Genomic DNA, 26,016 nt, shown 5'->3' on the forward strand with positions numbered 1-26,016 from the left:
TTTAGTAATGACATGCCTTTATTTCAGGCTGCTCTGCAGCATCCCTTAAATTACACTGCTTCACTTCCTTTGTCCTTCTGCAGCACTTCCTGGTTTTCTCTGGGGGTTCGTGTGGTGCCTTCTAGAGCAAGGGTTGATTGAAATACCATCATCCATCCGAGGCCATTTTGTTCAAACAGTTTGGAAAGAAATCCCTTTTGCAAAAATGCATTTCCTTTGCTGCCGTCATGGCCATTGCCAAGGTTCTCAGGGAGGCTTTTGGTATGATGGATGGTCTTACTGTCTGGTATTGTGGAGGCTGAAGAGCCTCTTAGTGTGCCACCAGTCAGACTAAGGTCCATCCCAGTCCTCTTCGGTGACTGTCATTGCTGCCAAAGGACTGCCTGTGGTGGAGAGAGCAGAGCGCCTGACTCGGTTGAGCTATTGCTGAGTGCATGGTAACTAGAAAAGCCAGTGCAGAAGTTGCAGTGCATTTATATTCTGTGAAGCATTTGGTGTGCCTAGGACAGGCAGTTCCCAGTCTGTGGATTGTTGGAAGCTGGCCAGCGGAGAATTGGATGGTTGGAAGCTGGGGCAGCATCACTTATGCTTTATGTGACACATCTGGTGACAGGTCCCTGTCAAAGGCATAATGCTGGCTTACACAGGTGGGCCTGGGCTCTGCTTTGCTACAGCTGCTCCGTGGTGCCAGCACTTCTGAGTCAGATGTCCGTGCTGGAAGCTTGAGCTCTAAGTTGGAGGAGGTGGCAGCTTTTGAGCTTCTCCATGTAATTCTCCTCAGTTCACATCCTCGCTCTGTAGTTTGCTGATGATGTCTTTGAGTCCCTTGTCTGTATTTCCTTCTGGCCATGTGCTGTATTTCTGCAAAAAGCGTGTTTTATTCCAAACTGTTGCTTGTGTTCATTGGCCTGTGGCTTCAGTAGTGGAGGAGAATGACTCCTCCAGTAGTGTGGTAAAGGTCCTGGCGCTCCCTGCTGTATGCTGGCTTCAGGAATCAATAAGAAAACACCTTCCCTGAGTGCTTGAAATAATGTCCCATGTGTGACACTTCATTTTACCGTGGAGTCTGAGGTGGTTAGTCCATCCTGTGGTACATTTTGTGAGAGTTTAAGTTTTGTTTCTACTAACTCAAGGCAAGTGTGTTAAATGGGTTTTGTTTGCTACTTTCAGTGCAGCCTCCGAAAGTTTGTGTCTTTGTGTGTGACAGATTCTTCAATAAGGGGGTGGAAGAAAGCTGTTTGTATTCCCTTGTCAAGCAGAAATGCTGGGTGGGAGTGGCTGATGAAGTGCTCTCTTTCCCCTGAAGTTTCCAGCAAATAAAAGATTTATCATGACTCCAGCTGTTTCCATCAAACATATACAGAAGGCAGCAACTCCCTTGCTCTTGAGACAGCCCTGAGGGGGTTGATTAGTGAGCTGTGGCTCTTCTAGCCAGGTCATCCCACTGTGAAATTCACTTGTTACTTCTACATAGTTTGGCTTCTGCTCACAGGAGTGCATTGGACTATTGGCTATGCATAGTAGGAAAAGACATATTTACAGGTATTTGTTCATGTAACATCTCTATCACCATGTGTACCTGTCTGGCATTTCCACGTGATTTGGTCATTTATAAAGCAATCAGACTGTCCCTCTGTTCTTCTTGTGCCTTCTGTTAAGACAAAAGCTTAGAAAGAAAAAATTAACAGACTCTGAAAAACAAAAAGGGTAGCTGTGCTTTTTCATGTCCCAGTTTACCATTACTATCCCCGGTGGCCTGATCAGCTGTGTTCATTAAGCCTCCTGAGACGATGTTCTACTCCTCACTCTACTTTCTGCTCCTGAGCTCAGCACTGGGCTGTCTCCAGGCTCTCCCTGAGCGTATGCACTGACAGCTGAGGTCATGGAAAGCCTGAGGAAGGAGGACTCCTAGAAATGACAGCTCCTCTCAGCTTCCCTGGCTGTGAGTAGCAGAAGCCTAAGTCTCCCTGGGTATTTAAAAACCTTCAAGATCCTAAAGGTGAAGACCAGGTCTTCTTCGGTTTCACTTGCTCATCCTGCCTTTTAGACCTTGTGATTTTTCTTTTGCCACAGAAAAGCTGAAATGAAATGAACAGTGCCACTGTAAAATCATCCCATTTCCCCATCCTTTTTTGCTTGTGCATTTTGACAGAGCTTTCCCTCAGGATGGTGACCATCCTCCTGAGAAAGCTTTTTCCCTGCTACTCTGTCTGAAGCCAGGGTGTGGAGGGAGAAATGAGGAATGGCAGGCATGTGGAACGGAGATGAGGTGTTCTCTCAGTTCTGCCGAGAATGCCTCTTTCTGTCCCTCCCCACAGCACAGAAATTGTTGGCTGCCAGGCCCTCTTGGCAAGGATCTGCCCTGTAATAGCAGCACTGCTGATGGGCATCTCTCTTCAGTGCTCCTTTCTGTCCTGCCTGCCAGACGTCTCTGTTGTGATCTCAACAGCCTGGGATCCTGGGGAATGGATTCAGGGAATCCTATTAAGTCCTGGCTGCTGGCTGTAATTAAACTCTTAGCAAAATGAGCAGGAGGGTGATGACTGTTTCGCACTCCTGGAACTGCATGGCCAAGTAAGAGGTATGTTTTGGGATCTGGGCATTTGGTATGACCAGCTTGGTCCATGTTTCTAGCCTAAGTTTCTCATGCTGCTCCAGCGGTTATGACTCTCCAGTCCAAGCTGGAAAATTGCTGTGCAGGTCTGTAGGGCAGGAGTGCAATAAGCTCACCATGGGACTGGAAGTGTATCCAGCTGCTTAGAAGGATGAAAGCATGAATTGATGCCATGATACGCCAGCTGGGCTTTTAATGAAGTTACATAAATATGTACATATATGTGTGTGTGCGCGTGTGTGTATTTCATGCGTGATTTTGATGCCAGTAGTGGTGGGCATTATTGGAGGTAGGATACTGATTTAGCAGGATAAGGAAGGATGTCAGGAATTACGTTCTGCAGCTGTTGAAGGAGAGTCCTTGGCAGCTGTTTAAATTCATTTGGGTGCTGACCCACAGGCACTGTCCACAGGGTGCAGCCAAGCCAATACACACTGTGCAACTCTTGATTAATGCTGCACTGCCTGCATCCCTGTAGGCTGCTGTGGAGCCATGTCTCCTACCTGCTGAGGTGAGCGCATCCAAGAGAGGGAGTGTAGAGGATGTGGGATGTGTCATGGCCTCTTAAGAGAGGTGGAAATGAGATGTATGGGAGGGGTGAGAGAGGATGTTGCTCAGACCCACACGTTGTTCCTGGCAGCAGTAATGAGGCTGCATAAAGAAAAGCCGAGGCAGAAGTCAGTGACTTAAAATGTTTGGCATTGACCATTGTTTCTTATCTGTGGCTGGTGTCAGATCTGAATGCAAAAGGAGCAAAGTTCACTTGTTCAACCCAGGTTCCCTTTACGTTTTTAAGAAAGAAAGCAGCAGTGGGGAGCTGGGGCAGTGGGAAGGATTGTGAGGCTAAGTGCCTGTGTCTGTTGCAATTTGTCCCTATAGCCATGATGTGGAAGATGGATGCTCCTAAGAAGCTGTGGAGTTGGGCTGAAATTTGCAGCGTGTTTCCCTGATGTCTTTGCCATTGTAGGAGAGGGATAGGTTTAGAAGTAGAAGCACCTTTTGGAGATGCTGAGGGAGAAAGATCTGCTGTGCTGTACAAATGGACAAGGTGAAAACGTATCTGATACCTCAGCCTAGAACACATGTGCTCCTATGGGGAAGAAGTAGACAGGAGAAAGATCAAGCAGATAATTGCTATTTTCCACTATTGGCATTGCATGGTGGAATAAGAGGTGTAATTTGGAGTCTGGGCTGCATTTGGGTCTTGCTGGTTGGGTGGTTATGACAGTTCAAGTGCTGTACAGCTTGGTTGGTGCTTCTCAGGCAGGTGTGCAATCAGCTCAACACAGACTGAATGTAGTCCTTGGCAGCTCTTTCAATACAAGTGTAGGACTTACCAGCGTAGCTGGAAGATGAGCAATGGATTCATTGGCTCCTTCACTAATGAGATTCAGTTAAAAGTGGGACCAAGGATGGTTTGAGGTAGGAATTACTGTGGGAGAGGTTTCTGTTTTGTCTGGAGTGCATTGCTGACCTGTTATCTGCCAGAGTAGCAGCCACAATGCCTGTGTGGGTTTTAGGGAGTGCTGTGATCCTCAGTGTCTGCCATGCTGCAACAATAAAGAAAATAAGGGGGAAGGATGGTTTTGGTCAAATTTATCTGCTATCAGAGCCAACTGGCAGGTACCAGCCATGCTGACATTTCTGGCATGCCAGTCAGTGAGTGGAGCTTCTGTAGTGCACGGCAGGTGTGAGTCATGGCTTGTGAATGTCAGTATTTCTTCTTAGCTTTGGTGGAATCCAGAAGGGAGGAATTCATATCCCACACCTCACTCCCACATTGCCCTGGGAACAGAGATGTTTGGCTCTTTTTCTCCATGGTCACTGTAAGCTCCATGCAGAGCTCCCAGGGCGGTGGTGGGGAGCTGTGTGTGCCATCACAGGGGTCTACGGTGAGGGTAGAAGCCAGGCACGTGGACACATGGAAGCAGAAAAGAGTCTTGGGAGTGTGTGTCAAGTGCTGTGTGCAAGGAATGTGCGTATGAGAAAGTGTTGGGCTTTGTGCTCGTGGTTTTGGCTGTTGAAGCACAGACAGGGTGAGTCCAGTCCTGTGTGGAAGTACCACTTGCTGAGGAATTCACCTGTGATTAGTTGCCAGTCCTCCCTTGCTGTGTGAAATAGCCCTCTTCCATCTTTGCCTAGAGACTTAAGCTAAAGGTCTGCAAGAGGCAAGGAGAGATTTGGTGTGGTCTCCAATATACCTTGTCCACGTGGAGGGTTTTTAAAAGGACAAATTTCCTGTTATTGGGAGAACCTCTTTCTATATTTGGGGAGGAAGAATTGTCAGGCTGGTTCCTGCACCTTTGAGTCCTAGTAGTCTGGGTTTTTTTCCTCCTCCTGAGCAGGGAAAGAGTGCAAATGTCTGGCTGGGCTCATGTGTGGGGAATGAGGCTCAGCCTCAGAGATGAGCTCTGGAGACCCTAACAAAAGCCTGCTCTGTCCATTGTGCACTCCCCAGGACTTAACCTCTGGTGTGTGCAGTGTGTCTGAGACAGGAAAAAGGAAAAGGAATTTATACCACTATGCTTACACCAGGACAAAATCCTGGTTGCTGACTTCACTGGGCTGTTTGCCCTCAGGCACTGTGGAAGTGTGGATCCTGACTCACAGGTGTGCTGCAGGAAGCCTGGGAGAAGGGAAAAGCAGACAGTTACAGGGGGAAACCTGTGCTTTCACTGGTGTCATGAGCTTTACTTTGGCTGCAACTGAATCCCCATGCAGAAAATAATTCTTTCATTAGGAATTTTAACAAGCTTTAAGAAAAAAAGAAAGGGCGGGGGGAAGCCATCATGGATGAGAGCAGTGAGAGCATCCAAAATCAATTGTTGTAGTTATATCAATGTAATTCTTATCAACATTGCATTTACAAGTGTGTAAGTGGGAAGCTGTTTTCCCTGTGTATGAGGGCACAACTGCTGAGGATCAGCACTATTCTCACAATTTTTTACACTGATAACCAAGTGTGGCCAGCTCTGGTCCCCTCTCCCTGCATTTCCTGCCCTGGGCAGTCAGAGCCAGAACACTGTTTTGACTGAGGTCAGTCATAGGAGGAATATTTTCTGTGCCAGAATTGACCGGGTTATTTCCATCATGGATTTTAGAATTTTTTCTAAATTTTTCAAAGGCAAGAGGTAAATTTTGTTTTCTGGGTTGCTCTATCCCTTTCTATCCTAGAGGGACCTCATTTTCACAGTGGGCATTTAGTATTGAAGGTGGTTACTCAGTTTCTTCAGAAACTTTTGGCTGTATTGTTCCTGGATTTTCTCTTGGGTATATTTTGTGCTTAATATTTAAGGACTTACTGAGACTCTTAACCTACAAGTGAGCCTTGCTGTGGACTGCTTTTCCCATCCTGCTTACTAATGGCATTGGATGAATTGAAAGATGGATAATGAGTCTTCCCAGTGATGGAGAGCAAAGTGCTCTGCTGCTTTCTGCTGAGCTCAAAGAAGTCTGAATGCTGGGGATGTGCCAGTTGCATTTTTAGAGGCTCCTGAGGGACCAAAGTATGTGTTTTTTTCCATCTCCTGAAGTGTTCTTGAGTCTTCTTGGTATTTGAGGGTTAATCCAGGGTAGAATGTGCTACTGTAGAATGTAGAGTGGACTACTTTTAGCCTTTAAATTTTGACCTTTAAAATAACAGGAGATCAGATGAGATAATGGTTCCTCTTGACTTAAAAATTGACCTCCAAGGTGGAGGGGGTGGTTGCAGGGAGGATTAAATTTCAGAGTAATTTTAGGCTTTCCTTTATTGAAGCTTCTTCATAGAGTGCTAAGGTAACAGGAGAGTGGGCTGGTGGAGAAATCCCCTGCAGGATTTTCCTGCTTCGTTTGAAGTCCAGCTGTTTTGTGCTGGCATCGGTTAGAAGAACCCTTTTCCAGTTTGAATTCCTTGCCAGCTCTAAATGCAGTGGATGATACCCTGTCATGGTTTAACCCCAGGCAGCAGTTAATGTACCATGCAGCCACCCCTCCCTCATCCCATGCCCAGGTTCGATGGGAAGGAGAAGCAGTAAAATAATGTAATTGAAAGCTGCCGGTTGAGATAAGAGCGGTTTATCAATTGAAACAATGTAAAATATAATAACAGTAATAGTAATTTTAATAATAACAATAATAGTAATCAAAAGGAGAGTGAGAGAAGAATAAACCCCAAGAAACACAAGTGATGCACAGCCCATCCCCCAGCAGTGATTGGTGGCTCCAGGCCAACTTCCCCAGTTTATATACTGAGCCTGACATTCTATGGTGTGGAACATCCCTTTGGCCAGTTTAGATCAGCTGTCCTGGCCATGCTCCTTCCCTTCTTGTGCACCTCCTCGCTGGCAGAGCGTGGGAAACTGACAAGTCCCTGATCTAGAGTAAGCACTACTTAGCAACAACCTAAACATGTTTGTTATCAACATTGTTCCCATACTAAATCCAAACCACAGCACTGTACCAGCTACTAAGGAGAATACTGACTGTCCCAGCCCAAACCAGGACATACACTGAGACAGACTTGCCAAAGTTGCTGTTATTGGTTGTGGCTCTGTACCCTTTATGGAGAGCTGCCCTTTGCCTGTACCTTTGCTTGAAGCTGTGGAGGGGACCAGAGCAAGCTCAGCTCCTCATGCAGCTGGTGGAGCAAGGTGTTTTGGGGAAGTGGTTGTTGGCATGGGGCTGGGGGTTTCTTTAGAGCTTATGGGTTTGTGCTCCGAGTCCAGGGACTTCTCTGCATCTTGTGTCCTGCAGCCAGCTTTGGTGAAGGGCCAGCAAGTAATCGCCTGGGCAGCCCTGCCCTCCTGGTTGTTTATTCACATGCTGGTGCCTCCCTGACAAGTTTGCAGGCTGGGTAAATGGTTTTGATGGAGTCATTAAAACGTGCTACACGAAGGCAAGGCAGAAAGGGGAGGAATGTTTTATTTTCGGCTGGGAGTTGTTTAATTTTACTGGAAGAACGGTCCTTTTCAAGGCAGCCTTATGCAGCACGGGTTGAGCATTGTTTCCAGCACTGCTCCTATAGCAACAGGAGAGGCACAGCTCCTATGAACTCCGACTGCTCTGGGAAATGAAATGTCATTTAATTGGCCATGACTGCACTTGATACTTGATCTGACTCTAATAAAGTGATTTTAGCTGTGGAAGGGAATATAACTCCTCAAAGCGTTCAGTGATCACTTCAAAACACCTCTGGAGACAAGGGTACTGGGGATATATAAGGACTGATGGTCAGAAGAGATTTCTTGGCCATTCTTGGTGCTGCTGTCAGTATTTCCAAGTGTGGGAGTGTTTCTGCATGAGGATGCCCTGGGTAGGAAGAGAGGCTCCTGAAGTTGTCCCTTGTATCTCTGGCTGCCATGATGAGGTGAGAGCTGCTGTTGCCCTATCCTGTGCCTGCATTATGTTCCCTTTTCTCTCAGTGTGCCAGGGCACAGCAAAGTGTATCACCCCATTCCTGAGGCTGCAGGTACCTGCTCCACTGCTGACATGCACTGAGTTTTTCTCTGGCATGGCTGGCACCAGTCGTGAGCTAATCAGCAACAGGTCTGAAGCAGTAAGAATGTTAACCTTGGTTTCCACTGCCAAATCCCTTGTCAGCTGCTTTTAAAATATGATCTTAGTGGAGTTCAAATTGAGGCATGCTGCCTGGGAAGGTTTTGTGGGATGACTCCAGAGACTTTTGCTTTGCTTGTTTGCGCCACAGAGAGTGAGAACAGGAACAACTCACTCAAAACAAAACAAATCTTGTACAAAAGCTAAAGCTACTGTGGGTTTTTTTGCGCCTCTTGCTTTGTGTTGTTTGCAGTCAGGTGTTTTGTGCACAGGCAAGGCAGCACTAACAAGTAGCTTGAAAACTTTGTGTTTTATATCTTTGTGTTCCACATTGGTCTTCCAGAAAACAGGACAGCTTGGCAGCTGGAGGATGGATGTTGAGGAGAGCAAATTCACCTCTTCTCTCCTCTGGGAGAAGCACTTAATCTCTCTGTGCTCTTATTATAACCTGCTCCCTTTTCTTCTTTATTGGGGTGCTTTGAGGAGGCAGAGGATCTTTAAGGAGTGAGGTTATAGAGCACTGTGTGATTGAGAGGCTAGAAATGTACCTTGTGTGACACACCAACTGCCTTGCCATCTCTTCCAAAAACTGCTGCGTGTGGTTTTGACTGTTGGATTTAAAGCCCCATGATTTGCTTGTGAGTTTGGTGCAGTGAAGATGACAGCCTGCCGTGGGATATGCACCTGATACTGTGGGGAGGTAGGAAATCTGTGGGCTTTTAGCTGATCACCTTTTCGCTGCAGAGATTTGTAGGGAACAAAACTCCAATGAGACTGCAGCCAAATTTTGAGGGACCATGTACTAGCTACAATGCAGCACGTGTTCTTTGGTTAGTCTTTGCCCTCAGCTCAAAACCACTGTATAAAAACCCACCTCTTTGTAGAGAGTGAAAAAATGGTTATCACTGCTGCATTATTTGCAGAGCGCTTTGAATTCCTGTACAGAATTGCCTGAATAGGCTTTGTGGAGGCTGGGAGGATTTCTATCTTCCCAGGACTTTTAGTGCTTGTTGACTTGGTCCTGGTACTGGCATGACTACAGGGCAGGGAGGTTTTGTGAGCACTCCCTGAAAACGCTGAGAACCCAGTGGCTTCGCTTCTGAGCGCTGGGCAGAAAATGAATGTGATGAATAGGAAGATCATGAATAGAAAGGGATCAGGCAGAAAGCTGATTCTGTGCTAAATGTTTTGTTTAGAAATGTGATTTAATGCTACTGGTAAATTCTTCCGTGCAGACAAAGCCCCTGCTTAAAAAAAAAAAAAAAGGAAAAAAAAAAACCCAAACAAAAAGAACCAAACAATGCCCATGAGCAGATTTGGGAAAACAGAATTTAAAATACTACTAGTGGACTGCAGTGAAGAGTTTGCCTTGTCTGTTGGCTGACCCTGACCTATCTGAACTATTGCTTCTTGTTGTGTCAAACCCTCACTGCTATGAGCTCTCTGCAAACACAGCCAGGCACTGATTTCTGGTGCTGCGAGTGAGAGAAAAGAGAGGGTTATTGTTCCTCTCCTCAGTTCAATGACTAGTGAAGTGGTTCCTGTGTATAAATAGCGTAAAGTGCTTTGGGATCCTTGAGGATAAAGGAGGCCTTATGGAATACAAGAGGATGTTGTTTGACGCAGAAGGAGTTTCCCTGGTCGCGCAGTGGGTGCCGATCTCTGGCCCGCCTTCCAACCCCCGGTGGGGGTTGGATGCTTGGAGAGGCTGCTTGCTTCCCTTCTTATCCACTTCTGGGAGCAGGCGATGGGGACTTTCTGCTCTCGGGTTGTGGCTGACTGCATATGTTTTGTCAGGACCAGAAAGATCTCAGAAGGGTTTTTTTGTTTGCTTTGTAGTGGAACAGTGCTAGAGTACAGACACACAGTCCCAGGCACGCTCAATCTCTCTTATCTTTCTCTCTTGTGCTTTCTTCTCTTAATGGTTGTAAAATTGGTTTTATGCCAAGGTCCTTGTAATCCTCAAGGATCCCGCAGCCAGGCATTACCTCACCCAGTTTGGCTAGCCCCCTCATAAAACACTTAATTTCCAGGTATGTGGGTGGTGCTGAACATGTAAATCCTTGCTGAGTTTGAAATTTATGCTTATTGTTATTTATGCTTCAGTAAGCCCCTCCTCTGAGGAGTAAACAGTCTTGAAAATATGAGTGAAATGGCTGAGTGCTCTTCTCCAGAGAGACAGCTCTTGTCTCAAAAAGCAGGCGACTCCTCAGGTGTATTACATATGCAGCTCCTCTCTGGATACCTGGCTCTCATCAAAATTAGCAGGAGTTAAGGGTCTACATCTTTCTTGAGGGGTCTATTCAAAACACAGCAGCTTGAGTGATGGCAGAAGAAAAGAGGAATTTGGGGAGTATCCTGAGGGGTGGCAGCATGTCATATGCTGGTGGAGATGTTGCCTAGACACAGAGTGTTGATATGAGATCCTCCCAGACTCCCAGAACGGGAACTTACTTACCCTCTCTCAGTTCTTTGGAAAGGTGCTCTCCCAGTCAAGAGGTAGGGTCAAGCAGGGTCTGCCAAAGATTGTCAGGCAGGAGGGGTTTTGACCAAAATCCATTCTGTGTGCCTGCTGCCCTCCCCGCCCCTCCACTTTGAAATGGCAATTCCTTAGAAGGAGCTTTGCCTCCTCGGTGGATGTCTGACCTGTGTTTTGCATTCTCCCCAGGCCTAGGCACAAGTGCTTTGACTTTGCAGCATGTTCCAACATTCTGGGATGGAAAGCAAAGCATTGAGCTTTGTGTCCTGGGTCAGCTTTCCCTTCTGAAAAGCCAGGAGTGTGGGAGCTGCATGGAGCAGATGAAGAAAGGGCAGGGCAGGAGGGCTCATCTTGGAGAGTTTGAGCCTGGCCTTGAGAGGATGCTTCAGAACTATTGCTTGCCTTATGGGAGACTGTGCCTTCCCTCCTCTCCCTAGTTCCTCAAAAAGTTCCCTTATCTGATCTTTAATTAATGAACCCAAGAGCTTTGTTTGGCCTTGCTTCTCAGTAGCTCAAGTACCAGAATTTTCACTTGTTTTTCTGAAGAGATGTTTTTTGTGGTCTAGAGGCTGTGCAGTAATGTGAATCAACAAGTTTCTGGCTCTTATTTGCATCATTTTTCATAGGGAATGGAAGCAGGGGTAATCCAGGCTGGTTATAAATTAAGGTGTGTTGCCCATACTGTGCTAGGTAAAGGCCTGCAGGAACCCCTACTTGAACATAATAGGAAGTTAAAGTGGCTAGGAATTGTTAAATTTGATCTGCTAATAAAAAGTACCTTTTTTCTCTTCCCAGGTGGTTTTCAAATGCTCCATTATCTCACCCAGGCAAGTCAGGAAGTATTACTGCCTCCATATCTCTGTATGGGCAGTAGATAGGAGCTTAAGCCTTAGGCTGTGAAGCAAGTTAGTGTCATGATGTAGATCAAAGGATCATTAATTCAGTATCCAAACAGGCTAGGGAGGAGGACTTGCTATTCTCTTCCCCTCCCATCCTGCTGCCAGTGGAAACAGATTGCAGGGGGATTCAGACCACCCTGTTGTAGGATGAAGGTGAGATGGATGAGGTTGATGGCAGTACAAGGGATTGCGAAAAGTTTGGAACCCTCTATCTTAGCAAAGCTGGGGAAAGAGGACATGCTAGAGGCCGTTTTCCAGTACAGCAGCCTCATGCAGTGTAGCTGCCTCCACAGAAATGTCAAGCCATGGCATGACATGCCAAGGTTAGAGGGATGGAGTGCTAGCAAGGGCCCTCAGCCAGTTGCTCTGCCATGTGCTGGGTACACTGGAGGATAGCTCTAAAAAGGTGACATTAAAAGACAGCCCAGGTCAGGTGTCTGCACTGGTACATACAGCATGGAAGCCACTGTGCTGCTAGAAAGCCACAACTTGCTTGCCATGACTGAAACTTGGTGGGATGAATCCTGTGGCTGGAGTGTGGCTATCAATGGCTACAGGCTGTTCAGAAGGGAGAGCTGAGGAAGGAGAGAGGGTGGGGTTGCCCATGACCAGGTTAAAAACTTGATCACTTCAAGGCACTAACACCAGCTTGGGCTTCACACTGCACAGAAGGATCTTCTTGAGCTTTCTTGTGGAGTTGCTTTCAGGCCTTTTGCACTAGAATGAGCTGTCATTTTGTGCACACAGCCTTGACAGAAATCATAGCATAATTTACATGATGCATCCGTAAATACAAACCTCTTCTGACAGCTTTCTACCAGCAGAAGATGTTCATGCTCCCCTGTGCTGCAGTTTGGCTCTTCCCTGTTATACAGTGCATGCTTTGCAGTTTAATCAAGTGTATTCACAAGGTATATTCTGAAATCATGTGCTCTCCACTTAAAGGACTTGATGGCAAAGCATATAATCATATATTGATTTCAGAGTAGTCTTTAACATAGTTCATGATTCTCTGCATCTCTCTTCTTTATTTTTTCAGCTTCTGCTTTCCTAAATCCAGCAGCAAACTAGAGCCAGCAAGAAGAGAGGGGGTGGAAAAAAGCTCTTGAAGAGGACTAAACATTTGCACTGGTGCTGTGAGCTGCTCTGGTGGTGAAAGGTCAGTGTCAAGCTGCTGATCCATGTTGGCTATCAATTTGGGGTGGATAATGGCACATGGTGTGAATTTGAGCTCTTCACCTGCAGGCTTTAGAATTCCTCTCCTGGGAAGGCTTTGCTTAAATTACTTTTGGCTGCTTTCTGGGCTGGCAGGTGATAAGCAGCTAGAGGGGCTTTCTGAGGATGTTCAGTGGGGTAGGTAAAGTGTCAGTGGTAATGTCTTCATCTTACAGAGGGGGATCTTAAGAGTGGTCATGCTTTCAAAGGTTGGAGTTTAGCCTTGCTGGAGAATGTCAGTGAGTTTGCTGAAGATTAAAGTTACTGGCGCACACCTGCACTGCACATACCAAGGGGAGGATGTCTGCTTTGTTTGCTAATGGCTGGCAGGGTTATCTGGTTCAGCTCAGATAGTCTCCAGTGGAACATTTCCCTCCAGGCCAGCAGTGTGCCTAGTGGTTGCACTATGGGACTACTTTTATTGCAGCATAGGTGCAGTGGGATTTCCTGCAACAAGTCTTTCTTGTGTGAGTTGGCAAAGATGTTGCAAGTTATCTAAGTTCTGGTATACGAGCTATCTGTGAGATGGTTGTGACTGATGTGTTGGATACCAATTTGCTTGCTATCACTCAAAAATCAATATGTTAAAGTAATGATGCTTTTAATGTCCCGGGAGCTATTTCATTTGCTTTGGCATTGTTTCTTCCCCGTCTGTCAGATGCTGCCTTAGGACAGGTTGTGCAGAAAAAGCCTGCAGGCCTGGCTTTCTTTGCTGTTTAATTAAGTGCTGTTACTGTGCAAGTCGAGGCAAATGTACCAAGCAGTGTCTGAGATGACTAAATGAATGTCTAGCCAGCAGGAGTGTGTGTGTGTGCATGTCATATGCTTTCTGAGCTGAGCTGTGTGTGCATGCCTATGTATGCCTTTGGGCCTGCAAAGAAAAGTACAGTGGTGTGATATTGAACACCCAGAGCAAGTCCTGCTCTCAGATTTTAGGTTTCACAGCTGTTTGTTTCACAGTGCTTGTGTTCCCAGATGCTCAGTGCCCAGAACTGGAGCCATACTGCTCAACTCCTGGTGAATTCTTGTGGTCCAATTTGTCCTAAGGGTTCAGTTGCAGTAGGATGAGAGCCCAAGAAAATCTCATGGAATGGTTTCACTTTTGAAATGATCCCAGCCTTGCCTGGCAGTCATGCACTGTATATTCTTATCCTTCTGGGAGGTTGTGGCTTGTAGTCACACAGGGCTGGATGAGCTCATTCTTTGTCTTTTTTATCTTTTTGAGATGTTTGCATTCCTCCTTGCTTCACTGTTATTCCACTGTTACTCACTGTTATTCTTGTACTTCATTATTAGCATTTCTCAATTTTTGATGTATTTGAACCAGCAAGCTTCATAAATTATTGCCAAAACTGCTTTACCAGGCAGTCCTCTCATTATAAGTATGTATTTTACTAATCATAGAAGAGGTTGTTCCAGTTCACTGGCTGAAGTAGTCTTCATTTGCAAAAGCACTTTTCAGTCTGCGAAATGGTGTTGCTGTCAGGCTTTTGACAGTTTGCCAGTCACCTGGAGCCTGTCATGCCTCTCAGCTGGCATTCCTCCATTAGCAGGGCTTATCGATGCAGATCCTATAAAAATCACTGGATTTAGAGAAAGATCAGAGTCTTGCACTGGGGAGGAAGAGCAGAGGCAAGGGTCAGATTGAGGGACTTGACCAAGTCCATGCACAAATTCGGTGTCAGAGTGGAAAGTTGGATTCAAGCTGTTTAACTCCCAGTTTCTTGAATGAATCTTCAAACTGTTATCCCTCCTTTCATTTACAGGTTCTGTCACTTGTTTTTAGTTCCCAGCTTTATGCATTTTGTTTTCCCTAGAGAATTATTTTTCTTTGTCACTTCTATTGCAGTGTGTGTGTGGGCATAGTAACAATCTCATGTTGATTCTCCTGAATTCCATAAAAATACTTCTTTCCATTGTGTGACTAAATTTCACAGCCTGTATTCTGTGATTGCTTGCTTGAATTTAACTTGCTAGTGAAGCTACTGTCTGTTGGACTGGACCAAGTGAACTTCATTATGGAAGTACTTTTGGTCTTCTAACCACTTTTTCAGTTAGCAAAGTGCTTCCCATTATGATGCTCATGTTTAATTAATGTGTTTTTATGTATTTGTGAATATACCCCTGTGGCAGAGCTTGCCATTTCGTATTTGTCAGAGAGCTCATTTGTAATTATTGATGATGATTCAGAACAGGTCTTTGCCTCAGTGTTTAAAATAGAACAGAATTATGTGTGTTAATTACTGTTACCACTTCTTGTCCAATTTCAGGAGTGATTCATATCAGTTCTGAGGGTTTGTTGTAAGGATGACTGAAAGCAGGAGACCCTGGTTATGTCAGTGAATTCAGGATGAAGCCCCTGTATTCATCCTGGTGCTGTGACACTGACCATCACCTCTGTGCTTTTTGGAACCATGAGGCTCAGAACCTGAAGTGACCCTAAGCCTGGGAAGCAGATTGTGGCTCCACTCTCCCACGACTGGGGCTCTTGGAAAAGGGTTTCACTATCGTTTCTTGCCCTCACTTGATTTCCCTGAAGACCAGGATAGCTCCCTGAAGCCCAGCCTTTCTTTGCAGGTGATGGGAGGCAGCCCATGGCCCTGTGTGAGGGAAGGAGCACAAGCACATGACTTTCAGAAAGAGAGCTGCCTTTCCCTGGATAGTTGGCTGGGTGAGTCATTAAGCATGCAGAGGCAGCCACTGCCATCAGCTCTGCTCCTGGCTAGGAAGGATAGATCAAACAGGAGACAGCCCTGATTGCTTTCTGATTCATGGTCTGCCATCCCTGGTGAATCACCCTGCTTTATAAACCTGCAGCTGTTCCCTGCCAGCTTTCTGGAAACAGTCATATCCTCTCCTGCCAGCAGTGAAGCCAGGCTGCCTGAAGGGTCTGTACCCAGCACTGGGTGGAGCAGGACCTGCAGTCTTGAGGGGGATTTCAGAATGTCTGTCTTCTGGTGGAAGTGCAGTCTCAGGTGTGTGTCTGCCCAGTCCTCACCCAGAACAAGATGGAGTTGATTGGGATTTCTGAGCTCTTGGATCAGAAGGAGGGACAAGTTAGTATCCCTTGCTAGGACCCATAGTCATCAGGACTGTTTATCACCTGCTCTGTTGGTGATATGTGGGGAAAGGAATGTTCCTAAAATCCGTGGGAGCAAGAGGGAAACTGGGCTAAGAAGCCTAAGGACAGAAAGCATTGTTACCATCCCCTGGTCAGTCTCTGCAAACCTGCAGTGCATGTTCCTCTACATACAGCCCTGATGTTAGAAGGGATAGGTGAAAGACCTGTTACTGGAAGGCATCTCTCAGGTCTGGGCTGATGTACCTGTTTTGAATCGTGCAGGTGTGCGTGGCTGCCTTGCTACTGCCATTCTTGTTTTGTGGCTAAATGAAGCCTCTGGGAGCTGTAAATCTGTCACCTTCCATGAATGTTGTGTCCTTGGGGCATCTTCTCATGGAGAATTTGCAAGCCTGGTCAGTGCACACTGTACCAGCAGCATCCATTCCTTCCAACTGCCCCGGGCCCTTTTGTGCTGCAACATGGTAATTAATCTGAGGATTGCTGGAGGTTCTGATCTCTCCTGAAGATAACGCTGAGAACTGTTCTGCTTGATCCGTGCCACCATCTCAGAGCTGCTCCCTGTGCCAGTGAAGCAGCATTCTGCTGCCAACTGCTGTTGCCAGATGTTGTTCTAGAGAAAAATGTTTTCTTGTGAAATGGTGATGGGAATGGACGGGGGTGGGACTCTTGGCATGTTCTCACCCTTGTTAGCCTTCCCTGTTAGTTTCTAAAGCACAGGCCTGGCTGGGGTTTTTGATTGGGCTGGCATGAAGCAAAGGGAAATAGTTTCCTGCAAATAAAATACAATTATGCTGCAGAATGGGTAGCTGCTGTTCCCAGCCTTGGTTCATCTGGCTCTAAAGCCACACGTTAGAAGTGTAGTGGCAAAGATAATGCTGATGGTCACCTGATATGCAGCCTGTCTGTTTGTACCTGTTTCTCACTTTCTTTGCTGTCCGGTGTTTGAGGAAGGTAGATGAGTGTCTGTACTGCATGGCTGGGTGCAGCGGGTACCTGGAGGGAGCTTGCATCACTTGTATGAAGAAGTTCTGTAATTTAACTAAGAATGAACTCCATGCCTCTGGAAAAATGTAGAGGCTGTTTGCCTGCCTGCTTCCAGGGAAATTGCTGCTTTGGGAAAATATTGCGCTCTGACATGGGTGTACTGTGTTTGCATCATTCCTTGCTGACTGGTGGTGGAGAAAAGGGATGTTTTTTTAATTGAATGCAAGTAGTGAGGATTTGGTTGCACTTCTGCATCCCGCCTCACACAAATGATGCTGGCAGCAATACTCTGGGCAGTGCCTTTGTCCTGTCTGCCTGGTCAGGCAGCAATGAGAATATTTTTTTTGAGAGGTTCAGACTTTGAGGTCTGAACAACAGGCAGTGAAGTGACATGGAGCTGTGCTTGCTGCCAGACCCACTTCTGAGAAACGTGCTCCAGGGTGCAGCAGATCTGTAACACTGCACTGGGACTGACTCACAACAAACTCCCGTTCCTTACATACCTGCCGAGGCATTTAATGCTGTCAGATCATCTGAAGCCAATGGTTATGTTTCTTCCTCTTAGTAGCTGGGGGAGTCTCTTTAGTGCCCTGGGAGACAGCTAGCCAGTGAAAAGGGCCATGAAAAGTAAGCAGTCAAGAAGAGAATGAATTACTTCAACAGACTGCTGGGGTTCAAAAAGGATAGGACATCTGAGCACATAACAAATATGTTCCCAGTTAGAGTTGTAAAGATTAAAAATAGCCCAAACTTAGAGAAGGATCTATTTAAGGCAGTTGTAACTAATGCCAGTAAGAAAATAATATTCTTTTGAGACAGATTATTCCATAAATATCAGAGGTTTCTGTTGCCGCCTTCAGAACAGCAGCTACAGGAACCAGGCTGGGATTTTCTGGAGAACAGGTCTGGAATTGTGTGAGATCTTGTGTGTAGGTCTCCCAAATTGATACAAGAACTTTTTATCCGAGCAAGCGCTGTCCTGTGTTCCTGAAGTCAGTGGAATGGCTCGTTCACTGGCTTACTTCAGCAAAAGATTGGAAGTGTTAGATTGTTAGATCTTGCAGGAGGAGAGTAGAAATACTGCTCTTCTGGGAGAAGCAGTGTGATGACTGACTGACTCAAGCTTTTCTGATTTTTTTTGGTTTTTTTAGGAACTTGGTGAACCAGAAAGATGCGTGAATATACAGAAAAGAAGGAAACATGTGGGACCATCTGTCTGAAGTATCTGCTCTTCATCTTCAACTTCTTTTTCTGGGTAAGAAAATTCAGTCTGTGTCAGAGGCAATGAGATGGCAGTGCAGTTTCGGTGTCAGGGTGTGCAGAAATCTTGGGCGTGATGAAGTCTTTGGGAAGAACTGCTGATGTCTGTAGGACACAGCTTTTGTCCTGTTGGGTGAAATGCCAACAGGACAAGGCCTTGGCTGCCCAGGCTGCAGAAGTTATGGTTTGACACTGTAGTGGCTGTTCCTAGGTCATGTTACCAAATGTAGAAAATTACAGGAAGCCTGAAAATAAGCTTTGTTTTTTCACCTGGTTTCCTTTTTCCAGGAGCCTGAGGGCTCTACTGCCTGGTCCTTCCTCCTCTCAAAATGGCAGAGAGAGTTCTGTCAGTGAAGTGGGACAGATAGATAACACACACCTTCTTGCAGCTTGTCCACATTAGAGCCTCCTAGAATTGTGCTTTCCCGGCCAGAAAAGTTACTGATGTCAAAGGATTGTGTTTTACTTTGGTGCATGGGACAGAGCACTGGAGTATCCAGGACAGACCTTTAAAGAAAACTTTCTGAACTTACTGAAGCTGCCTAAAACCCTCTGGAAACACAAGGCTTGCAAAGAGAGAGGGGCCTGCTAGGGGGGTGGTTGGGTTCTCTGCGTTCATTTGCTACAAGGGTTAGAGTTTAGCCAGCCAGGCTGGTCATACAGATTTGACGTTTTATTTGCCCAAAACCCAGTGTGGCTACATTAGAGAAGACTCTAGTCCAAGTAGGAACTTCTGTGCACAGGTAGGTAGTTCAGATAGCTTCCATCTCAGGCTGCCTGGGTGTCCTGGAGCTCAGTCTTTCCCACTGCACTGGGGCCCGCTCTGGTCCCAGTGAGTCCATCCTTGATATGTATATTAATATACATAATCTTTGGCTCGGCTTATGGAGCTGAGACACATCCTGCTGTCCCTGTCCAGTTGCTCTGGGAGGGGAGGAAGTTCATACCTCAGACAGCCTTCATTTGTTTGCTTCTCTGTCTCTCCCCAGCTGGCTGGTGGGGCCGTGATGGCTGTGGGCATCTGGACCCTGGCTGAAAAGAGTGACTACATCAGCCTGCTCTCCTCCAGCACATACTCTGCAACTGCTTATATCCTGGTGGTGGCTGGGGTGGTGGTTATGGTTACTGGCATCCTTGGGTGCTGTGCCACCTTCAAAGAGCGGCGGAATTTGCTAAGAGTGGTAAGTTTCACTTGGTTGTTTTGTTTGGGGGAAGGATCTCGGTTGTGTTGAGTACCAACCTTATTTGTTTGTCCTATAGCAAATATCACTAAGGCCTCCAGCTCCTGACAGCAGTGCTGTCCATGTCCCAGGGGACAGGTTTTATCATAGAGCATTTCCTTTCACACAAAGAATGAGCTGCATGGTTCAAAAGTAAAAAGTGTAGTTGTAATACCTATGCTTTGTGTAAGAACAGCTATTTGAAAGTATTCAAAACAAAATCTTATGGCTTTTATCTCTTCCTTCTTCCTTGCCCATCTCATATTCGCTTTTGGAAAATGCAAAAAAGGAGGAAACTATGAGAGACCTGTAACAAAACTAATTTTTAATGACATTAGATTCAAACCAGATTAACTCACTTTTTCACTTGGTTTTTAAAGATCTGAACATTTCCAGTATTTTCTTTAGTTTCAAAAAATTATGTTAATCTTGCTTCCACAAAAAAAACCCCAAACAACCATACTGTTTTGATAATCTGCTGCTGCTTCTACACCTTTGTCTGTATTACTTCCTGACCTCCCTGCTCACCCACCTACACTGAAGTTTTTTATCAGCCCTGAGGTTTCTATTTTTCTCCCTCCCTCTCAAATCTCCCTTTCAGTCTGGAGCATGGCAGCAATCTGTTTTAGTGTCTGAGCTGCAGTGGTGAGTGCAGTGACTGAAATAACAATCAATGGCTGTTAGCTTTCACAGGTACAGAAAAAGATACTTCAGCTGCTAGCTCCTCCCTTTGCAAATCCTCATTCACCTGACTGACCCCATTTCTCCTCTGGTTTGGATAGAGGAGCAGAAATAGGAGTTGTGAGCACACCTGATGCTTCAGTGCTGTGAAGACCTGACAATCTCTGTGAGAGGCAGAGTAGAGCCAGGAAGGGAGAATAAAATATCGATGGAGACACAGTGAGTGCATTTCTGATGCTTCTTCAGTAGGCTCCTGATCTGTAGCAGTTGGGTTTGGCCTTGCTTCACTGGACTCTCCATGCCGAAGAGATCTCTCTTTGTCTTTTTCCCACAGCCAGAAGCTACATATGAAAATCCAGTGGGGTTTTCTTTGTTACTCTGCCATAGAAAACTAATAATTGTCTCTAGGGAACAAAAGGTCACTCTGTCTCCTTACACCACGTGGCCTTTCAGAGTCGCTGGTTGTGACAGACCTATTGTCTGTTCTTGCTTGTGCTCTGCTTTGGTTGCCCTGAGTAATCTGAGATAGGGCTGTGCTTGCCAGGGCTGGGTGAGCCTGGCTGGGGGCCTCTGCCAGCTCTGAGCTCAGACAGTAATCCTGACAGCTTCACAGTCACCCCAGGGGCTGTGCCAGCCAGTCCCACTTTCTCTCTGTACAAGAGACCCATGCAGATATGGCAGGGAGTGGTATAAGTAGCACTCTCTGCTCTCCCCAGTGCTGCCTTGGTGCTTTTAAAAATTGATTATTAACAGCTTTGGGTGCTGTTTGTAAGATGCATATCTGTTTTTTAGTTTTTCTCTTGAAACTTCGGGACGATGTGAATTTTTTTGCTGACTTCTATGTAACTATGAGTTTTATGGGCCCACTTCAAGGCTTTTCATAGTACTTCATTGCTCATTACTCACAGCTGTACTACTTTTTTGTCATTTCTTACTGGCTTTTGTTAACCATGTTCTGTGTTGAGGCTTGGGCAGCGGAGGTGGAGTTTCTCTGGCTCCATGAGCAGAAAAGGCAGTGGATCTGCAGCCTGGCTGGCTGCAATTTCTGCAGTCCAGCTCTTTACAGTGACACAGACCACTATTATATCACACTTAAGTCAAAATGAAAGCAGGAGTCCCAGGAAAAGACCTGTCAAATAGAAGACCTTGCTTATAAAGGGAGAAGAAGGTGGCTTTCTTTAGGCTTGGCCCCTCATGCTGCCTCTTCTAGTCATCTGCCTTGGACAGGGAGAAGGGAACATGCATGGGTTGGGTTCTGTTCCTGCTGCATTTCAGCCTGGAACCCTCCCACTGAAGTGAGGTTGCTGATTTAGGAGTATTGTTGCTATCAATCTCTTTTTCAGGCAGTAGAAAGATGTGTCCAGATAATTATTGGGTTGTAGGTGCGTTGAACCATTTTTTGTGTTACTCAGAGAAAAGACACTTAACACTTGGTACTGCACTCAAACACTTGAAACTGGATGGCAGCAGTTTGGACTCTGTAGATCTTGAGGAGACACCCTGACTGTCTTGGAGCCAGAGACAGGGTAAATTTTGCTTAGAGCCCATCCAGGTCCAGGTGTATGTTTGCTAGAGGGCTTTATCCACACATTACTGACTGTGGGAAACAAGTCAGGCATGTCCCTACAGTTCTGTGCCAGAGCTGGCCTCCTCCTCCCATAGCAGACCTCTAAGAAAGCCCTGCAGCTACAGCTAAAGAGCAGGGAGAACAGCCCTGTGCTCTGTGTGTGTCCAGAGTGAAAGTTGCTACTCCCTTATATCAACATGATGCTTAGAAGTGGCCCTCAGGGAACGATGAGAGTAGGATAATGGTGGAGTGTTTCAGCAGAGACAAGTTGGGTTCATGGGTGGTAGATGCACTAACCTCCCTCACAAGGTTTTACTTGTGACTCAGATTTGTTAAGGTCGGCTGGATACATGTTTGTTTCTATCCACTGTAAGCTAGTGCAACGAGCAGAGAGCTTGTGGTGGCATAACTTCAGCTCTACCTGAATGCATCTGACATTATACAGAACAAGGAAAAATAAATAAGCTTTCCAGTCCATTGGTTGTTCTCAGCATCCTGCCATCCTCCTGCCCCTTCTTGGCTGAGAAATTATGTCAGATCAGTTAAGGTGTAACTAGGTCCCAACAAAAGAGGGAATGTTGTGTCAAGGCCTGCCAACCCTTTTTTGCCTTTTTTCAACCTCCTGTGAGTGTTGGGACCAGCCTTTGGCTATCCTGCACTCCAGTGGGTGACTCATTTCCCTGGGATGAATGGGTACCTTGTACAGGCGGCTGCAGAGATGGTCAGGATCGCTGCGGGGGAGAGCCTGGGGCAGGGGAGTGAAGGGCAGAGATTGTGTGCTCAGATTAAACCCGGTCTGCAGATAAAACCCAGCTGTCCTTCCTTGCAGCTGCTGAAGCCCAGCAGGGGTGAAAGAGGAAGCCTGACTGTTTGTGTCATTTTACTACTGCAGAAGGGGCTTGGAAATACCTAGTGGAAAGGGTGCACAGTGGGCGTGTAACCCTTGTGCGACAGAATGCATCCTTGCTGTGTCCAGATTTTCACTGTCCTTTGTGCAGGTTTAATGTGGAGTTACATTTTTAGGGAGCCATTTACTTTGTCTCTTGGTAACAGACCTTTCTTAAGGTTGAGGGTAAAACAGAAAATGTGAGCTTTTTGCTTGTTCTGTCCTAGGGAAGCCAGCTCTTACAGGGACTTACGTGAGGTCTTCATTATGCCTGCAACTGGTGTCTCTTCAGCTTTATCTACAGAAAGAATTATTTAATGGGAGACACAGAGCAGCCTGGATCTGTAAAGAAACTGTTTTTTGCTGACCATGAGCAAGGCAGGGGCTGTTTATCAGGAGAGGGGTTCTCCCTGAAAAGCTATCTTTGGCCCTAAGAAGGAAGTGGACACATCACCCTGGCTCTTCAGGCCTGCCTCATCCTTTCAATCTGTGGCACATACTCCTCATGGGTTTGGCTTCCCTACTTGTTTGTGTATAGAACAGGGCTCCCAAACAATTTTCTGTACTTTCCATTTGAATCTCCTTGTGGTAAGCAGGGCTAACTCTTTTCACTTTACTGCCACTAAACCCTTTAAAGAAATAGTCATGTTCTCCTTTTAGTCTTCTGAGAGCTCTTCTCACTTTGGTTTTGGGATGCTGAGCTTTTCCATCTAGATCCCAGTTCAGGAGCACATACAGTCAGGGTCTTGAGTGTGAATCAATGCTGAAGTCCATCAACTTCAACAGTGCCCCTCAGCCTGTGGCTGAGTCCCGCGGAAGTCACTGTGAGCGCAAGTTATGCTTTATGCTTAGCTGCTCTGCTGTGTATTTGGTGAAATGGGCCCTCTATGGCTTCGTTGAATCGTCTTTATAACATACATTGTTCCTTAGTAACTTGGTGAAATGCCCTAAACAATGTCAAAACAAGCAAAAGTAATTTTTTTTTAATATTGATGTCAGAATTAGATGTTTTCTATGATACTGAGTGCAGTCATCAGGTTATCTAGCAACCACTTTCTTTTGTACAGTGATCTTATCTTGGTTGCCTGCACTTTTCCATTCTCTATATCCCTCTGGCTCTGTGAGTTAAACTCACACTTGCTGTTGCTTGTCTTCAGTTATTCTGTGGTTTGGTGGTTTGTTTGGTTTTTTTTTCACCTGTGGGATTGTTCCTTTCCTACCCTATTGAAGTCTTAATCCCAGTCCCTGCCCTTGAACACTGCTGCAGAAAAGCATTGATGAAGACAGGGTCAGTCATTTTACCAGGTAAAGAAAAGGATGCCTCCCAGCATCTCCTTATTATCTGTTCTAATGTCCTCTTTTTCCTATTATTTTACAGTACTTCATATTGCTGCTGTGCATCTTTCTCCTGGAGATCATTGCTGGAATCCTGGCCTATATCTACTACCAGCAGGTGAGTGGACATTAGTCCTTAGACACTCTAACAAGGGAGAGAGAATAGCTCATTATCATCCCATTTCTCCAGCCAAAATTTCGCTTGGATGCTTGGGACATTGGTCTGGTTGTGGTTCATCTACTCACTCCCCTCCATATACAGAAGACCTTGGATTATTTACTGGTTTTGACAAAGTGGTAGTCATTACTCCAGGGGGGCTGCTCAGCCCTGCTGCTCAGCTCCTTCCTGTGGTGCACTTTGTGCACTGTTTTTCTGCATACCTTTGTAGAAGACAATTTTTGAGGCTGGGTAGGTCCAGGAGGTCTCCTAACACCCTTCAAGGCATAGTGCAAGCAACTGAAATCACGTTAGTGCCACTTAGCATGTTCAGGACATAGGAAGAGTTCCTGCTGCATCTGGCAAAGGTAATGAATGGTCCAGCTGAGAGGTCCCTTCAGGACAAGAAGTTTTTGAGAGCATTACTTAGGCAGCCCAGCTGAGGGGCTGGAGAAAAAGGACAGGCTCCCAACAGCTGCAGGTCTGGCACTCTTTGCAGTTGCCAAGAGCAAAGCTTAAGTCATCACTTTGTTTTCAAAGGGAGTTTAACTGCCAAAGCACAAACAGCCTGCAAAGTTGCTCTCATGTCTGGAAATTGATTGGAAGTGGAAAATTAGGATTGTTATCAAATGGCTGTCTGAAAAGCAGCTGAATATTCCATCTTGGTGACTTCACTGCCAGGATTCCTTGCCATTCCATTTTCTCTTGGACCTTCTGTGCTTTGCCTTGGATGGGCACTGGTGGTTTGCAAGAAGCCAAAGAACTGTACTGGCTCCTGCCAGGAGGGATCTGGGGTATGAGTGCGCATATTTAACAGGAAAAGATCAATCCTGGCAGGCATGGCAGGAAGCCAGGATCTGTCCATCCATCTGTGCAAAGGCACTGGGTTCGTATGTGACAATGGATGAAGACAAGCTGATCCCTGGGTTGAAATAAGGGACAGCATATTCAGAACTGTACCCTTGAGTGCTTTAGATCACTTGAGTGCATCTCTGATCAGCAGCTGCACATCCCTTTGCCCTCTGGCTGATAAATCCCCCTTTTCTCTTTGTTGCAGGCTTTTTGCTCTGTTTGCCACTGTGTTTATTTCAGCCCTTGCTTTGGTATCTAAGGTTTGCCTCTTGTGTGTCTAAACTGCTTCTTTTGTTGTCTCTGTTCCATGCTGCAGTTCTTCCCCGTGAGCCCGCAGGTAACTGCTTTTCTCCCAAGTCATAATTCTGCTAATGGACTCTCCTCTTTATTTGCCTCTGCCTTCCACTGGCTGAACCTTTTCCTTTCTATTATGCGAAATCCTTCGCATTTCTGTAGAACTTCCCAACCCAGGATCTCAAAGCATTTTGCAAATACTAATGAATGATGTCTCATATAATCTCTGTGAGGTAGGTGTTGGCCCCATCTGACATGCAGGGTTGGAAAAAAGTGCTTCAAAGGAGAATAAACTCCAGACTGTATTTTGCACAGTTCAGCACAACCAGATGTTTGACCTCATTTACTACTTACTATGTAGAATAAAAGGTATATAAAGAGGTTGCTCAGCTGTTTCATCCATTGACCCCATCTAAAACAGATGTTCATGTTTTTTATTGGTATAGGAAACTTGGCATTTCAAAGGTGTTGGACTAAAGCAATGTTGCTGCATGAACCAGTATGAAAAAAAAAAAAAGATGCAGTTCTTTGGCACTTTTTGGCTGTCACCAAAAGGTGAGAAGTATTCAGCTAGATTAAAAGTGTCTCCGCAGGAATAAGTGTTTGAATCCAATCACCTGAACATGCCAGTGGTTTATGATGATGCTTTCAGAAGTTCTGCTCTTGCAAAATCAGACTTTGTCTCTCTGTTATCAAGAAAGGCCTTGCAGTGATTTTTGCAATCACACTCTTAATTCCCTCCTGTGGCATCATTTTTGAAGATGATACAAGAGCTGTTTGGTCTGTGTGGCTTCGGTCCATAATGCCAATGACTCTGATTTCTTCCTGCTCTTGGATGGAGTGATTTGGTTTTTAGTATTTTGTTACAGCCTTTGGAAGGAGAAGACTGCACATGGTCTCCCAGACATATTCATGTTTAAGCAGGCACACTTTTATATTCCCTTTCATTGCAGGCA

The 26,016-nt window shown here is 45.8% G+C and overlaps 1 protein-coding gene across 4 annotated transcripts in view; it reads left to right on the plus strand.

The window, feature by feature from the left end:
* The window catches only part of CD151 (CD151 molecule (Raph blood group)), a 32,235-nt gene that overhangs the window by 925 nt on the left and 5,294 nt on the right, over nt 1-26,016 (plus strand). Inside the window, exons 1-5 of one of the 4 annotated variants that reach the window (XM_085062798.1) lie at nt 12,553-12,686; nt 15,320-15,413; nt 17,960-18,063; nt 19,058-19,249; nt 23,801-23,875. In XM_085062798.1, the coding sequence (XP_084918924.1) occupies nt 17,980-18,063; nt 19,058-19,249; nt 23,801-23,875 (351 nt within the window). In that variant the 5' untranslated portion in view covers nt 12,553-12,686; nt 15,320-15,413; nt 17,960-17,979. Of the gene's footprint in view, nt 1-12,551; nt 12,687-15,319; nt 15,414-17,959; nt 18,064-19,057; nt 19,250-23,800; nt 23,876-26,016 lie in introns of those variants that run through there. The other 3 variants (XM_085062797.1, XM_085062796.1, XM_085062799.1) reach the window with 3 other exon arrangements.

This window comes from Lichenostomus cassidix, chromosome 5, assembly GCF_008360975.1.
Source record: "Lichenostomus cassidix isolate B80296 chromosome 5, HeHo_3.0, whole genome shotgun sequence".
In the NCBI taxonomy this organism is placed as follows: Eukaryota; Metazoa; Chordata; class Aves; order Passeriformes; family Meliphagidae; genus Lichenostomus; species Lichenostomus cassidix.